General features: G+C 43.8%; 1 protein-coding gene across 9 annotated transcripts in view; it reads right to left on the bottom strand.

The window, feature by feature from the left end:
• SYTL2 (synaptotagmin like 2) overlaps nucleotides 1-17,690 on the bottom strand; it is a 144,007-nt gene that overhangs the window by 49,387 nt on the left and 76,930 nt on the right. For all 9 annotated transcript variants that reach the window (XM_040489520.1, XM_040489522.1, XM_040489521.1 and 6 more), the window contains one exon: nucleotides 8,310-8,814. In XM_040489520.1, coding sequence (XP_040345454.1) covers nucleotides 8,310-8,422 — 113 coding nt within the window. In that variant the 5' untranslated portion in view covers nucleotides 8,423-8,814. The remainder of the gene's footprint in view (nucleotides 1-8,309; nucleotides 8,815-17,690) is intronic.

The following is a 17,690-nucleotide window of genomic DNA, read 5'->3' on the forward strand; positions in this document are numbered from 1 at the left end:
TCTACCTGACAAGTCTCTTAATCTCTACATCTCTCCACCCATCTCACTAAAATGAGAATCACAAACTCCAGAGTAGGGCAACAGAATAAAGAAGTATTAAAGCCTTAAGCAGACTTTGAACTTTTGGGAGGTAATGTGCTACATAAATCCAAGAGGGTTTATGATTGTCATTCAAGCTAATATGCACCCTTCCTAAGTAGCAAATCAAAATGTCTTAGCCAGAGAACATTGTATGATGGCCACACCAAGGAGGTGGCAGCAGGGCTGTGTGTGAGGGTTGCACACTGGCATGCCCAGGAGTGGAGAAAACAGGAGGGATTCTAGCAAGTGCATGTCCTCTCTCCAAGGGTGCCTGGAGTGTCTTCCTCCCAAGAGTTCAACTCTCTGCTGGAAGTTTCTCTCCTCTCCCAGTTACCTAGGAAGAAGTGACCCCATCCCAAACATGTCCAGTTACGATAAAACATCACCAAACCCTGACAGAAACAGTCATCACTTTATGATTTTGAATCACCAGGGAGGTCATGGTTCTTATCAAACATTTCTAATGGTTTCCAATTGTCTGATGCTTTTGGCAAAGCAATCCTCCATGGGCTACTGATGGAGCTTTTTTGGCTTCTCCTCCCAAAGGACCAAGTTTGAGTTCAATTCCAGAAGAAAGAAGTCCTTCTAGCATTCCCTGATTACAAAGTGAGCCCCTAGGAGCAGGTCTTGTACTCTATATATCCTTGTTTGGTATCTCTGGAAAACGGTGGGTATTTATTCAGTGCTTGTGGAGTGAAGGAATATCAAATGAGGCCCCTGACCACCTGGCTTCAGACTACCTTTTCAGATTCATTTTCCAGCATTTACCTCCAGACTCTACTCGCCAGTACTCTAGATTTCTTATTATTCCCCAAACTTCTCTTTCTGATCTCCATAAACATTACAAGCAGAAAGTCCTGGCAGAAAGATTACAAGGTTTAGACTCTCCCAAACAGGTCCAAATCCTGTTCTAACCCTTCCTATATGCTACCTGGGCAGGTTACTGAACCCCTTGACACTACAGTCTCTTTGTAAAGAGAAGGAAAGTAAGATCTACTCTGTAGGACTTCTAAGATGATTAAATGAGGTGTTTACCAGAAAGCACCTAACAGTGCCTAGATCTTGGTAAGAGGCCAATAAATGTGAAGTCTCTCAGGATATCTTTCCTCACTTCTCTTCGCAGTACATTGGTCCTTATCCTTCAGATCCAGCTCATGCACCACCTCACAGGGGAAGCCTTCCCTGATTGCCAAGACACATGTGAGCAGCTTGCCCTTCCCCCAGGCTCCCACAGCACTGACCACATCATGTTCCAATGATCTATTTGCACATCTGTCTCACCCACTACTCTGTGAACTCTGCAAACACCTTGTAGGTGAGGACTACATCTTAATCACCTTTGTAATGCGAGCACCTCGCACCATGCCTGGCACAGAGCTGATACCCAACAACTGTGAATTGAGTGAATAAAGAACAAATAAATGCTCAGCAGCCACCCCAGTCTGAGTCAGGCAACATATAAGAGAGATCCTGTCACTGCTGGGCTTAAGTGAACCATACCCAATACAACGGCAGTGGCGGGTATGGTTCACTTCTCCTGATGAGGCAGGACATCTCACTCTTGGGGGAAATGGGAAAAAGCATGATGAAATATGGCATCAGCCATCATCCTGTTGAAAGAGACCACAAACCCTCATAGCATAACAACTCTCAACTCCTCTTCAGGTTATTTATTTACTTATTTTTGTTGTTCAGCTGAAACGTACTCTGTAGTCATCCTCGTGCAACTCTTACTCTGCTCCTGCCTGAATGACTGTCTGTAAGCCCTAATCATGCTAAACTTTCAGTGTGCAATGAACACACACCGTGTGAGTCAGGCTCACTCAAACACATTTGCCCCTGGAAAGGCTGGTAGCCATTACATTATAGAACGAGGGGTGAGTTTGTGGCTTACGTGGCAAAAGAGTACGAAAATTTTCAAATTCATTAAGTGCCAATTATGTCTTTCCTAACATGATAATCACTGCTAGGTTTAATCAGTTTCCTTTTCTATCTTAGTCATTTGGAATATCCTATAGATGAATACATATATGTGACATTGAATCCCGAGTTTTACAAAGATGTAGGATCATTAAACAAAAATTCCACCATCTAGATGATGCTATTAAAATCTTCTCTATCAGCCGGGTTGATGTCTCATTTTTCATCAACTCTAATTGTACCAACAAAAATGGCATTTGATTCTCTAATTTTTATACCATTGAGTTGAAATGAGAAAAAGATAAATTTTTCGGATCACAGTTTTCATTGCTTATCATCCTCTCCACACATGCACATTGTGCTTAGCAGAGAGCTGAGGATAGAGAAGATGCCCACTAAACCCTGCTGGGCTGGTGGGCAGAGGTGAAGGTAGAAGAAAAGCACTCAGCCCATGAAGCACACTGTTCTGCTGGCCTTCCAGGCAGAATATGCCCCTCATGCCCCCCTCCTCTGGCTAATACATATAAAGCATGCGTTTTGTACTGGGCCCCATGCTTGGCACTTAACATGCATCACCTATCATCTCATTTAATACTTACAATTTCACCATGATGTACAAAGAATTTAGTGAATTGTAAAAGACAGCCATCTTGCCTCCTCTGCGTGCTGAAGGCCATATCTATTCATTTGTTCATTCATTAATTCATTAATCCCCTATCATGTATTAGCCAGATGCTTGGAATTGTGCATAAAAAATTCAATCTACAGCCCTAAGCACCAGTCTCAACTCCTGTGTTGCAGAGTGTGAGCACTTCCAGAGGAAAGTTGGAAAAGCAGTGACACCCTCCAGTCCAGCCTCAGTATTTCCCTCAGCCGATCCCCTGCTCCCCTTTGTATTCACACAACGCACCCCAGCTTCCAGTGATTCATCATTAGGCAAAGGCTTACCTTCACAGGCGGGACTTTCATGATGTTATCTAGTCAACTGGACAAGAAACAGCAGTCTGTCCAGAAAGGCCCACTGGCCCACTCCCAGGCACTTTTTTTTTTTTTTTTTAACTCCTCAGTATATTTTGGACAAGGCAGTTAGACTATGTGATTGGAAAGTAGTCTGAGGCCAGAGAGGTTAGAAGGTTTGCCCAAGGTCACACAGAGCCAGGACCAGAAGCCATCCAGACTCCTGGCCAACACTGTTTCTGCTACTCCATCCTACCTGAGAAAGCCAAACATGATTTTGCTAAGATGGTCATCACGCTTCACTTTTTCTACAAGGGAATTCAACCTTTGATAGAGAATGTGAAAACTAACACATGCAAAAATGAAATAAATTGCAAATGCTCCATGCAGAAAATGAGAGGAAACATGTGTCCCTGTGCCATGGACACATCATAAATCCACACAATCTGCTGAGGCAGCACAGCATGAGGGAAGGAAGCACAGGCTTTGCAGTTTGATGAGCAAGGCTTCAATCTTGCAGGCGCTTAACCTCTTCTACCTCATTTCCTCACTGTAAAGCAGGTTTAGCTACACTGTTATGTAGATGAAAGGGGAAAATGTAAGTGAAGCTCAGTATACAATATAGTTCCTTAACAAATGTTGGTTCCTTTCCCCTTTGCACTGACAGAAAATACCCCAGAGGTCCTGAAAAGCAGTTCTTCAATGCCAACTGCCTTCCCTTAAAAAACTAGGTCTTAGGGGAGCAGCTAAGAATCATAAGATGTGGTCGCGGTTGAGATGTTATCTATGGCAAGAACGCCCATCACCGTAGATGTGGTTATGTATGCACAGGGGTGGGGGTGTGGTGTTGGTGGGGTACAGACGCACATGGGCAATGGTTTCCTGCTGACAGTATGACGCAAAGCACAGGAAACGCCATCTTTAAAGTGTCTCGTTTCCAAACCATAAGAGACTAAAATTACATATGTGTATGTGTGATGGTGTTTCTTAAAATGAAAAGGGAGAGAAAAAGAATCCATCCTAATGTCTGCTTCACTGCTGGTCTGTGAAATGGCTCTAGCTGGTAGTTAGGGAAGCATGCTGAGTATACATGCATGGTAATGACTGAGCCCAGCACTTGTGGCTGTAGGCAGAGAGGCAGCATGAAACACAGTTGTGGTGGCAACAGTCACCTGGAACTGTTATCTTGTAGCTGCATCCTGAGACATCACACTGGATGTTCCCTTGGGTTCAAGTCCATGCTCTACCAGGTACAGGGATTTGAGAACTGAACACTTTCCCTGTGTGACACTCATCTTTCTCATCCATGAAATCATCCACAGTGTCTTGAATGAGCTTGGAGGTAAACAATTTGAACCCCTGGATATATTAGGAAAGGCAAACAGATTTCAGTTTGAACGCAAAATCTCACAGCCATGCTGAAAAGGATTCTGAGGCAGCATCTGGTCTTACTGGGCAACAGTGCTCCAGTCCATTGTCTTTCTAATGATGTCTTGTCGAGGTTATTATTAGAATTATATAATTTATGTTTCTAAAGCCACATTCCAAGTAGGAGAAGGACAGAAACTGCAAAATCATGTTAGGGAAACAAAGCTGAGATTTTTAATTTGCAACTGATAATCCATTAAATGGACAAAAGTCAATTCCTTGAGGGCTGGGACCATGTCTTCATGACCCTAAAATTCTCTTCATATCATTGTCCAGAGTAGTTCCTTATACTTAATAGATGCTCAATTAAGTTTCACTGCATTAAATTATTGAGAGTTTTAGGAGTAATTTGCTCCTGAAGACTCAGACTACCAAGCATAGAATTTTGACCTATTTTAGAGGTAAAAGCAGAGTGGGGAATAAGGGAATCGAAATGTATCCATCACTTCTCATGAGCTAAGAAGATTAAGAATTATTTTACTTAATCCCAACTCTAATCCCTTGAGTTTGGTATTATGGTCACTCCCAGTCTCTGGGTTAAGGCTCCGAAAGGTTAAATAACTTGTCCAATGAGGTATGGTTGGTTAGTGGTAAGGAGAGGATTGAAACTCATGTCAGTTTTGACTCCAAGGTTAAGCAGGGGAGTTCTTCCCTATTCTTCTGAAAGAATAATACCAACAATTTTGACCCCAATTGAACACGGATGCTTTATGAACATACTGAACTTCACTTCAAGCACTCCAGAGTATCTGATTATGGCTACAAATAATAATTCATAGATAGACAGTGCTTCACAAATTAACAAATGATTAACAAATGACAGTGCTTAACAAATTGCAAAGGGCAATAATACCAACATGGGATAGAGGGAGGGAATAGCACTGTACCAAGAGCTTTTCTTACCATAGCTTTGGCAATGACTAGCTGTGTGACCCTGGGCAAGTCACTTCCCCTCTCTGGGCTTTACCTTCTTTGTCTGTAAAGTAACCAATATGGACCAAAAAAGCTCCTTTTCAGAGCTATCAGGCTATATGGAAGGCTGACAGAAGAGTCAAAGACAAACAGCTGGAGAAGAGCAAAGGAGCTGAAAAGCAAAACCCCATGGAATAGCATTTTCAGAGACCAGAGATCTAATTCCACCAGCCCAGAAGCAGAACAGCCTCAGACCAATACCCACAAGTCCCTTTACCTCTAAATCAAAGAAGGGGCCACAGCACGATTCTCTTTACATGAAGCAGGCCAGGCTATGGGCTGGGCCTCTTCCAGGGTCTTCAGACTATCGGCCTCATGCTCACCTGCCGCCCCCTGCCCCCCACCCCCACCCGGCTGTAAACCATCACTCCTCCCCAGGAGCAGAGTCCTAGACCTATCTGTGGCCAAGTCAACATCAGGTGCTTGATGTCTAACTCAAAACTCCCCCAGAATGGTGGTGGTATACAAGGCCTGACTGACACTTGATTTTTTGCCACCCCAAGACTTCTTCCTATCAGTTTACAAAAGTGGCAGCTGCTGGGGCACCCTCAGAAATGGCGAATGGAAGGGGCATCTGCAAACTCATCACTACCAAGGGACTCATTGCATTGTTGCTGCAGCTGTAGACTGGCTGGTACCAGAGGATATGCTCACACCCCTTACCAAGCCCAGCTCCAGACAGAACTTTGCATGTTTTGAGGATTTTTCCATCAGCCACTGCAGATGTCTATGAAACACCTCCACTCCACTCACACAGAAACACACAACTATGCAGAAGTCTCAGCAGCCTGCAATCCCAGGGGCCAAGAACATTTAGAGTCAAAGGTGTTCAGCGATCTGGTTTTCACAGTCCCCATATCCTGATGTAGGAAGAGGGGCCCAGTGCAGCCTTTGCTCCTGTGCTTTCTTTCCAAGTCTCTCTGTCTTGTCTTCTGAGAGGATAAAGGAATTCCCACTATGCTTTAAGAATCAGCTAACATTGGTGCCTCGGATTCTGTGTCTCCCTCTCTCTATACCCCTCCCCTGCTCATGCACTGCCTCTGTCTCAAAAATAAACAAACATTTAAAAAAATATTTTAAAAAGAATCAGCTAATATTGGGGTACCTGGGTGGCTCAGTCGGTTAAGCGTCTGACTTTGGCTCAGGTCATGATCTCATGGTCCGTGAGTTCAAGCCCTGCATCGGGCTCTGGGCTGACAGCTCAGAGCCCAGAGCCTGCTTCAGATTTGGTGTCTCCCTCTCTCTCTGCCCCTCCCCTGCTCGCTCGCTCACTCTCTCCCTCTCTCTCTGTCTCTCAAAAATAGATAAGGATTAAAAAAAAAAAACAGAATCAGCTAATATTTTCTCTGTGTTGCCCTCACTCCTTATTTTCAAAATGGGTTTAACAGTCCTACCTTGCCAAATCTCAGGGTTGTTGTGAAGAAACATAGGATACCATTCATGAAGGGGCTTTATAAACTGTAATGGGTAAAGAATTAGTGCTACCAAAAGGCTCTGAGGGCAGATTGGTGTAAATCCCCTGCCCCCCTCCCCCATAAAATAAAATGCTCACAGCACCTCACTTGCTGAGAATGGAGAAAAGCGCCCCTTCCAGGTGCACAGAGCACTACAGGTGACTTGTGGGGAGGCACATGCCAGGTAAAGAACCCCATTCTCACACTCCAGTATCTGTTACCATCATAGCTCTGTGCCCTTCCTACCTCAAGGCAAAACAGCTGCCCTCTTAACCACAGCCAAGTGCCAGGATGGCCTGTCTGCAATTGTCTTCTCAGGGAGGGGAGGTGGAGTTAGTGCATGAGTACCTAAAGACCAGAACGTGACTCTCAATCCTGACACCTATGGGTTGTATGAGCTTGAGCAAGTCACCCGACCCGTGCCAACTTCCTCACACATCAAGTAGGCATAGTTGTATCCCACCGTGACCCACTGCCAACTGCAAAAGAATGTTTGGGCTCAGAAAAATGCCCTTTGCAATCTGTTCATCACTGTCATTTGTGAGTCATTTGTTACTTTGTGAAGCACTGTCTGTCTGTGAGATCTTACTATGAGTAGCCATAATCAGATACTCTGGAGTGCTTGTAGTGAATTTCAGCATGTTCACAAAGTATACACATTCAGTTAGGGTCAAAATATCGTTCAAATAAATCCATTATTCATGATCCTGTGTCCCAGGAAATAAGAACATGGCTTATGCTCCTTTTGGGTAACTCCTGGGACAGTGATTATGCAGTTAATACTATTAACCTACACTCGGGAAGCCTTTCACTGTCTTCAAAGCCCAAGGTTACACAGGTGACAGATGGCTCGAGCTGGGCTCAAGCCCACATCTTTGATATCCTGGCCTCATGCTCCATCTACCCCGCAGGTGAGTGGAAAGCAGTAGGAATGGTTACATGGAACATCTGGGTTCCTTTCAGCAAGAATAGTGTGTCAAAGTTGCCATTCCTTCTTGTGAGACACAAATGAAAAACTGGCTCAGTGAGAGCCAATTTCAACGGCTGCTGAAACCAATTCAAACATTTCTGAAGGTATGCAGAAATGTGAGCTACTTCTCAATTTATTTTCTTTTAAAAATCTTAGGAATTAAAAAAAAATTCTAATTTTGTCCATGATTCCTTTTTTTAAAAAAGTGGCTATAAATATGCACACATTCAAATATACAGATGTAGATGTATGTATGTGTTTGTATATACTTCATTTTAAATTCAATATTTAATAAATTAAAGGGGTTTAGTTTATTAAGACTATTTCTGGCAAAAGTCCTAAGGAATTAGGAATTAAGAGACACTAAGAAGGAAAAAAGTCCCATCCTGGAAGTAAACCTAAAATTGGAACCTGTAAGTTCAGGCTCCAAGTCAGAACTACCACTTATGCCTGAGAAAAAGAGGTGTCCCATCTTCTGACAGACTGTCCCTCCTTCCCCCATGCCCGAGGACCTCCTGGCCCCTTACCTGACTCTCTCCTCTTCCACTCTCTTCAGAGCAGCGTCCCTCTGCAGAACCTTCATGATGGCTTCTTGCTCCTCCTCGGTCAGGAAGCTCAAGTCAATCATTTTGAGACGCATACACAAAGATAATAGCAACAAATCCGGCTTACAATTCTCAAAGCAAAACAACTATGACTGTAGTTCAAATGATTAAAAGACACAAAAATTAAGTGAAATAATATCTTGTTCAGTTCTGCAACAAAAGTCTTGTGTGTTGGCTCAGCTAAAGTTTTAGGTGACTGATTGCAAAATCCTCCGTACCCTCTTCAGCGAGGAAGTGGTGGCCTGTGGGACAAGGTGGAGAAGAGGCTCTCAGAAGGACGCTGAATTCCTTGCCAGACAGGTCACTTGTTCCTACGGTGGCATTCCTCCTCACACTCCCACTCTGGACCAGTTTTAGACACAACTGATTCTCCTTCCATCCAGATCATCGACTTGAGGAAAGGCAGCAAGATCCGAGCATCACCTACCTGGGGAATCATGAGACAGTAAACACCAGACAGTGAGAGGCAGTTCCTACAAGCATTGCTCATTATTACAAGATTTAAAACATGCCTGGGGAAAGAAAATGACCATGTGAGATGGTCTCTGAGATCAGGGAAACCAGTTCTGCCAGCTTCCTGAGCAAATGGGTCATGAAACATGCTTCAACTCAACTCCAGACTGCCAAGATGGAGAGCACACAAAATGCCGATCGACATTTGACAACTGACTGAGCAAAGGAATGGTCGCCAAAAGGAGCTGGTTCTCTCTCTACAAACTCATGGGATGCTAGGCTAAAAAGTCACGCTCAAGGTCCATAAGACCAGGAAGACGTGATCAGCTGTCAAGTGATTATGGATAAGAAACTAGACGTAAAAATTCACAAATGCTCACATCTTCATGAGTAGGAATGTTGCACCAGAATATATCTGTGCTCTGTAATGACAGGTAGTGAGCTAGTATCAGGTTAGGGTACTTCGCGCAAGAGTGGAAATTGTTATTCTTCACCCAGTCCCACCTCTAACTTTGCTGAGTCTAGAGCAACTCACCAAGCTTGTCTCTCTTCATTTCTGAGGAGAAAATACCTGTGATGTGTGTGTACATAAACTGGGGAAAGGGAGATGCAGAATTTCAACCTCCATCCCCCATCCAAAATGAGAATTTTAAATAGGACTCTGGGTAAGAATCCTATTTTCTTTGAGGCAATTCAAACCCACGTGCAATGGGAAGGTGACACGAAGAATTCCATAGCCGTCTGGGATTTCAGAAGCCACCTACTTCAGGATTGGGGCCCTTTAACAAACACCGCGCTATACATACGGTAGACACTGAAAACCAGGTGTTCGGTAAGTTTTAAAGAAGTCTCACTGAAGAATAAAATAGAGTGTGTACACGCCTGAGTACTTTTTATGAGTAAGTTCTTCGCTTTGGCAAAATAGAACTGCTGAGAAGCGCCCCTTCTGCCACTTTAGCAAGCGAGCTCCCACTCTGCGACTCAGATTTCTTCTCATCCGCGCTGACTTCCCCATAGGACAGCCCTCAGAGGTTGTAAAGACTAAGTGAAACGTGAACAGAAAACAGCACATATCTTGCATCCTCTACCAAAAATAGCTACTGAAAATACATTCTAGCTTCCTTTCTGAGTTCACACTTTTGTTCTATCCCTCTGAATAAGAGTGTCCTTGATTATATAGTTTCCTTTTCTCTTTTGTATTATGTTTCCTTCCCAACTTCCCCATGAGGTGTGGACTTCATGGACAGATACTCTGATGACCTTTGTTTTAAATTCCTGTAGCTCTCTTCATATTGCCCACAGTGACTACTCAAAAATAAACATTAAGACACTACTTTCTTCTCTCTTTTTAAAATTTGCACTCATTTGTACAGGTTAGAGCCTACTTGTTCATCTTGGAGACTACTCATCCTTCAGGGTGAAAGTTACCAGTTCCAGGAAGCCTTCCCTAATTTCCACAGCCAGAGTTAAAAGTAGATTCACTTATGGCTCCTAACTCTTCACTCCCTCCCTGAAATAGCCATGCAACCATGTTGCCGTTAGAGTAAGCAGAGTATTCATCCCTACCTTCCTAATGTTGGGCTTGACCTGTGACTTTGGTCCATGGAATGTTACAAATGCCATACAAGCCTGACTGTAGATGCTCATGTGGTTTGGCTTGGCTTCTTACAGTCCTGCCATGGGCTACAAGAAGAGCTGCCACAGGTAAGCTACTGCCCTTTCAGTCTGGGTCCCAGAAAAGGAGGTATTGGGACAAACTAGAACCTGACCCACCTTAAGCAATCCCAGCTGACCTGGCGATATGGGAAGAAATAAATATTTGTTGTTGGAAGCCACTCAAGTCTGGCATTGTTCTAGAACACTTCTGTAGCAGGAGCCTAACTAATACAAAAACTTTCTTCTCCATATATACACTTTGACTGTTGTAACTATGTGTCTTCCTTCAGCCATTCCCATTTGACTGTGAGTCTCTGAATGTGAATAAGTAAATGAATGAACCTAATCCAAAAAATACAAGTTTGCCAGGGGATGGCTATCCTTTCATGCAGAATAGCTTCTTTCATGCATAGGAACTTCCTTAGATCTCACAGGCTACCAAGGAAATGAATTCAGGCCACATTCTGAGAACCATGAACACTGCCATATGGTTCGATAAGAGACTGTTTTTAAATCAATAAGTGGGGGACAGGAAGAGGACAAAGGAGAAAAACAACTCAGGTTGTCCAACAGTGGTAATTGGCAGCGTTGCTAAAGGAGGAAATGCTGGTTTCCACACCTTCATGTACAAGCTAACCAGTGCTTCTGTGTAAGAGCTTCTAAGGGTTAAAGGTTTTTTCCTAAGAATGGACTGTTAGTGAGACAAAGAGCAAAGTCTCCATTTCACAGACAAAGGAGTGAAGGGCTGGAACCTTCGACTCCTAACTGGGTAAGACAGCATTAAAGCTCTTGGATGGCAATCAAGACTCTTCAATGCCAGGTGCTTTCTCAATTCCCAGTATTCTGGATGGTCTCTACCATGGGAGCTAATCAAGCATTTAATTCATTCATTCAACAAACACTTATTGAGAGCCTATTATGTGTCTGGCACTAAATAGAGCAATAAGTAAGACAGACAAAAACTTCGTGTCCCGTGGAACTTACATGGCACTTAGAGGAGACAACGATAAAACGAAAAAGGCCTAGGTAATTAAATTATGTAACAAGGTGATAGCAGAGAAGGGAAGGGGGGAGCTGGAGTTTTAAAGAGAGTGATTAAGGTTGGTCTTGCTGAGAAGATGGCATCTGAACAAAAACTTGACAGAGGTGAGGAAACAAGCCACGCTGGTAGCAGAGGCTCCTGAGGTGGCAGTGTGTCTGGAGTGTTCAGAGAACAAGGAAGCTGGTGCCAGGACACCAGAGTGTGCCAAGAGGAGGACAGGATGGGGAAGGTCAGAAAGGAAGTATATCGGATGGTATTCTGCTTTGCATTAGCACTATATGACTTCTGGCTTTCACTCTGAGATGGAGCAGCACTGAGGAAAGGCAGAAAGAAGGAGAATCAAGTATTTACAGGGTATGCGTAAACACCTGGCACTTGACATATATCATCTCATTGGATCCCCACAAAGATCTGAGGCTGGTGATTTGGGATCTGTGTGTTTAGATGAGGAGAGTAAGGCTCAGAGAGGTGTTGGCCACCAAGCCTGTGTGTGGTGGGGCTGGTAGCTGTCAACAGCTTTGTCAGATTAAGCTGCCCCGATACTGAACTCTCCCTTAATTCTCCCAGCCACAGATTCTTCAAACTGGGAAGCACAACAAAACTCTTCTGTCTGAATGTGGACTCTCATTCTCTGCTTAAGCATAAAAAAAAAAATCACTGGCCCTCAGCTGGCAGTCAGCAATGGGGGCAACTTCAGTGCAATGGGGGCAAATTGGGAGGGATGAAATCCAACAACAGGGATTCTCTATGTGTTCACAGGAGTAGCTCCCAGGGTGAGGCATAAAGTCTTCCTTAGCTTCGGCCTCCCTCCCACTCACCCTCGTCATTCTGCCGAGTAACTTTTCTTTTCTTTTTTTTTTTTTTTCAACGTTTATTTATTTTTGGGACAGAGAGAGACAGAGCATGAATGGGGGAGGGGCAGAGAGAGAGAGGGAGACACAGAATCGGAAACAGGCTCCAGGCTCTGAGCCATCAGCCCAGAGCCTGACGCGGGGCTCGAACTCACGGACTGTGAGATCGTGACCTGGCTGAAGTCGGACGCTTAACCGACTGCGCCACCCAGGCACCCCTACCGAGTGACTTTTCTAAGTCACATGTGACTAAGCCATATGGCCAGGTTTAAAACCCTTCACAACTTCCCATTGCCCCTGGGCTAATGCTCAAACTCCCCACCACGGCCTGTGGGCCCCACATGAACTAGCACCAGCTTTCTTCCTTAGGCCATTGCCACACAACTTTTGCCCCCTTTGAATATGCTGTTCCTTCCTCCTGGAATACCTTTCCTGAGCTAATACATTTGCGTCTCAAGTTAGATGTCACTTATTGCACAGAAGCCTTCCCTAACCTCTCAAGGCCAGGTTAGGCATCCCTCTTGTGGGCTACAATAGCACCTGACTTCCTGAGTCAGGATATCTACCACACCATCTGGGATCCCTATCCGCTCATGTTTTTCCTCCACTAGTTTATGAGCAAGGCCTGGGCATCTGAGTGCTTTGTGTCCCTAGCACCTGCCACTGTTCCTTGCATCCACAAGGCACTCACATACTCAACACATGAATACAAATGGAAGAGGACTGAGCTGCCCCTTCTTCCTTGACATGAAGCTGGCTCTAGGGCCATATTGAAAAACCAGTCCATATTATTCACAGCTTTCAAGCTCTAGGTCTTTCACATGACTGTGTGGTTTAAATAAACTACATGACCTCCCCAGGTCTCAGTTTTCTCATCTATGTGATGGGCATATTTATTCTTACTTTCCCTTTCTTATGGAGATTACTCTCCATAGAGTAATGAGTGAAGCTCTCATAAAAATGCAGGACACCATCGAGAACAAATAAGGAGTGAGCAAGAGTAAGAGCAGCAGCAGCAAAAAAAATAAATAAATAATAAATAAATAAATAAATAAATAAATAAATAAACATTAAAAGAAAAAAAAAGACAGCAGCAACATGAAAGGGAAATTTACAGGCTCCAAATGCAGACTGGGCTTAATTCAAGTTTTTCATGTGTCAGCCCTGCTATGCCACATCTACAAAAGCCACTACTCCTTGTCAAGGGTCCAAAGTTAAGCTAGACAGGGAAACCAAGACCCCAAACAGTTGATGCTTGCTGGTAATCACAGCAAGAAGAAGAGTTAGACTTACAGCCCTAATCCCAATCATTCTGCCTGACCAAACCCAGGTTAAAGCCTGATTATCAACGGCATTTGTTCTCCAACCACACTCTGCTGCAAAGGCAGACACATATACCATCTCTTCCTTCCCCAGATGACTGGTGTTGCACCAAAGCCTGCAGACCCCAAGGAAGGGGAGGAAACCTCAAGTAAGTAGTGACTCTCACATGATGAGGTTTTCAGATGAGAAGCAAATTGTTCTGACAGTCCTGTGACATCAAGAATGAAGACTTGAGAGAAAAATCTGGGAGGCGGAAGGAGAGTAGGAATCAATACGGTGGGGTTAGGAAAAATAGCGCTGGACAGCCCTGATCAATTAAGGGACTCACCCCCAGCAGTGACAAACCATTATACATAAAACCAAATGTTTTGTAAACTTCCTAGATCATAGTGGCATCAAGGAATAAATGGAATAATCCACAGATGGTTCAGAAGATGCCTAGGAATGAACAACTGAAGTGGGACAATTAGAGAACACTTGATCACTTCCCACCCACTGCAACAATCTCCCCCCTGCATACCAAACTGGTGTCATCAGACCTGCAGGCCACCCCACCACATGCATGCCCAAAGCCCTAATTCCCCTACGGGGTTGCTCCACTTTTCAGGCTTAGTTTGAACTATGGTTGAACTTGCCCCTAATTTTCACCCTTTGCCTCCAATTTCCCCTGGCCCCCTCAGCTCATTCTCCCTTTCACACAGCAATTATATATTTTTAAGTTTATTTATTTATTTTGAGAGAGAGAAAGGGAGCAGGTAAGCAGGGGAGGGAGAGAGGGAGAGAGGGAGAGAGCGAGAGAGGGAGGGAGGGAAGAGAGGGAGAGAGGGAGGGAGAGAGGGAGGGAGGGAGGGAGGGAGGGAGGGAGGGAGGGAGAGAGAGAGAGAGAGAGAGAGAGAGAGAGAGAAAGGGAGAGAGAATCCCAAGCAGGCACAGAGCCTGACACGAGGCTCGAACTCAGGAACCGTGAGATCATCACTTGAGCAAAAGTCGGATGCCTAACCGACTGAGCCACTCAGGCACGCTTCAACTCAAATTTTTTGAGCAGTAACTTTGAACCAGTCATAAGGCAATGAATTATGCTTTCCCCTCAAGAAGTCAAATTTAGGCAACATATTAAGTTGAGTAATTTGCGTCTTTTCAATAGAGTGATAAAAGCCCTGACCACGCAGAAACAAGAAAATATTCACGTAGCATTGTTTCTGGACAGTGCTGTAGACAAAATTTGCTTTTCATATAAACACATCTCTATGTAAGTCTATAACAAAACATTCTGATTGAGTTTAAACACATAAAGGTAGGTTCTTTTAGTAAGTTTCTGGTTCCTGGGATCTCCATCATCCTAAGAGGCTTGTGGCCATGTTATAAACACTACCTGTTGACACAGGTGCCTTTTTCCCTCTACCCTGTGCTTGTGCTCCTTTCCATGTCTATCCATAAAACAGATCCAAAGGGCCCAATCATTTTCCTATTCCTATGAGTTGTGCATAGAGGAACATGTCCTGCTTTGAGGGTCAATGCACATTGCTCATAGGCACAAAGAAGGAAACAGAATGTACAGAAGGAGGAACGCATGGTGAAACCAAACGGGACTGGGAATCAGGAAACCTGGGGTCTAGTTTCATCTTTGTCCCTGACTAGCTATGTGATATCTCTGAAAATAAGGGGGGTGGTGATATAGAGAAAGATGAAAAAGAGTGGCTTTAGAATCTTCCAGGCCTGGGTTCAAATTACCTTCTGGTTGAGTGACTATAGACAAATTATTTAACTCCTTGAGCAAAATGTTATCTGCACAATGCAGAAAAGACCTGCCTTGCTGGGTGGGCAGAGAGATCCAGTGGGACCATGTAGGTAAAGCAAGATCATGAAAAGCTTAGACAACATCATGTGAGGAACAGTCGAGAAGGAAGGAAGCTCATCTTCCCCTCAATAAAGGAGACTCAGGCAGAAACATATTTTCCTTTTAAGTTGCTGTTTGAGGGGCACCTGGGTGGTTCAGTTGGTTGAGTGTCCGACTCTTGATTTCAGCTCAGGTCATGATCTCATGGTGGTGGGATCGAGACCCAAGTCAGACTCCATTCTGAGTGTGAAGCCTGCTTGGGATATTTATTCTCTCTCTGTCTCTCTCTCACTCCCCCTCCCCTACTTACACACATGTGAGCTTTCTCTCTTTCTCAAAAATGAACACATTTTAAAAATATGAGTTGAATGAATAAATAAAATTAATAAATGACATGACCCTATAAATAAGTGAACAAAAAAAGGATAAAGATGGAATAAGAAAGAATATGTTAGTTTGTTATCCAATCATAGGTTTATTTTTTCTTAGAGGAACAACTGAAAAATTAAAACTAACAAGCACCTTCAAGACACAAAACTTTCACTTTCGTGAGGATTATTCCAAAGGTAGAAGCCATTTTGCTACTCCATTCTCCTCCTCCAGTCCCAGGCTCATGTGACTGACAGCTTATATTTCCCATGACTAATGTGGTGACCTCAAATTAAGAATGAAGGAGATAGGGGCGCCTGGGTGGCTCAGTCAGTTAAGCACCTGACTTCGGCTCAGGTTACAATCTTGTGGTTCATGAGTTTGAGCCCGCCATCGGGCTCTGTGCTGACAGCTCAGAGCCTGGAGCCTGCTTTGGATCCTGTGTTTCCCTCTTTCTCTGCCCCCACCCCCCACTCATGCTCTGTCCTCTTTCTAAAATAAATAAACATTTAAAAAAATTTTTTTAAAAAGAATGAAGGAGATAGAAGGAAAGACTTCTTATATGTGACATTCCCCCCTACCCTTTAATCTCACGTTCAGACCTAATGATAATGTGCCATTCCTAGTCAAGTTTGGACTTACGGTACCCACAGGAACAAAATATTTTTATCCAGCCCCAGCACAAGATCCTGGGCCATGTGAGGAAGGCACTATCACACACAACTAACCCTCAGGCAAGTACTATGTGAAGAATGAATAAAGGAGGCACAAACCAAGTATGGGGGTCCCAGGGATTTAGGAAGCAAATAACATGAGGTGAACCTTGAAGGCTGAATTAGAGATGGGAACAGGAATTCTGGGCCAGTGTACTGAGCTGTGAAACCATGAAGGGATTCAAAAAGAAGGCTGGTAACCAGAGTATAGGGTACGAATGGGGAAACAGTACCAGGGTCAGACCACACAGGGCCTGAAATGCCAAAGAAGGGAAATTTGAAACTGAATTTTTCACATTTTCCAGTCTTGATAAATGTGCCAGAACCACTCTTTTAATCTGTATTTTCTTGGCATATCAGGATTCCAAAAGATGAAAACAGTGAAGAAAGAAAGGAGCTGGGGAAATGGGCAGCTGAAATTCATTTTAAATTTTATACTTGGGCCAAAAACTGAAATATTAAAAAAAAAGGATGACAATCGACAAAAGGGATGATTTGCCATTGACAATGTATCAACAAGGAGCTTTAAGACACAGTAGAACAAGGTTCACCTGACATTGCACAGACCATGGGTTTTTGTTGACTACCCAGCTTGGAAAGCACCAGGACCCTCGTCTAAGTTCAAAATGCCAGAGAGAAACTTCCTTTCCCTTTGTAATGGCAGTATCCACCACAGGCCCAGATAACAATTTAGGAAGAGGAATCTGTATGTTCCAAAAGTTCTATAGTATACTCAGTCCCTGCCCTCAGAGAGTTTATATTCTGGAAAGGAGGACAGATGTTGAACAAGTTCAAGAATTCCTACAAAGCAGAAGAGCAGGATGCTTTAAAACTCTTAACCAGGGCACTTATTAAGGAAGAAATACAATCTCTGTCAACTTTAAGCTCTATAGTCACAACTAAATTGGGAGTTCTATCGTTATAATTAAATTCATCATTGCTTATATCTAAAATTTTTTTAATGTTTATTTATTTTTGACAGAGAGAGACAGAGCATGAGCAGGGGAAGGGCAGAGAGAGAGGGAGACACAGAATCCAAAGCAGGCCCCAGGCTCTGAG

This window comes from Herpailurus yagouaroundi, unplaced genomic scaffold (assembly GCF_014898765.1).
Source record: "Herpailurus yagouaroundi ecotype Mexico unplaced genomic scaffold, PumYag 180, whole genome shotgun sequence".
Classification (NCBI taxonomy): Eukaryota; Metazoa; Chordata; class Mammalia; order Carnivora; family Felidae; genus Herpailurus; species Herpailurus yagouaroundi.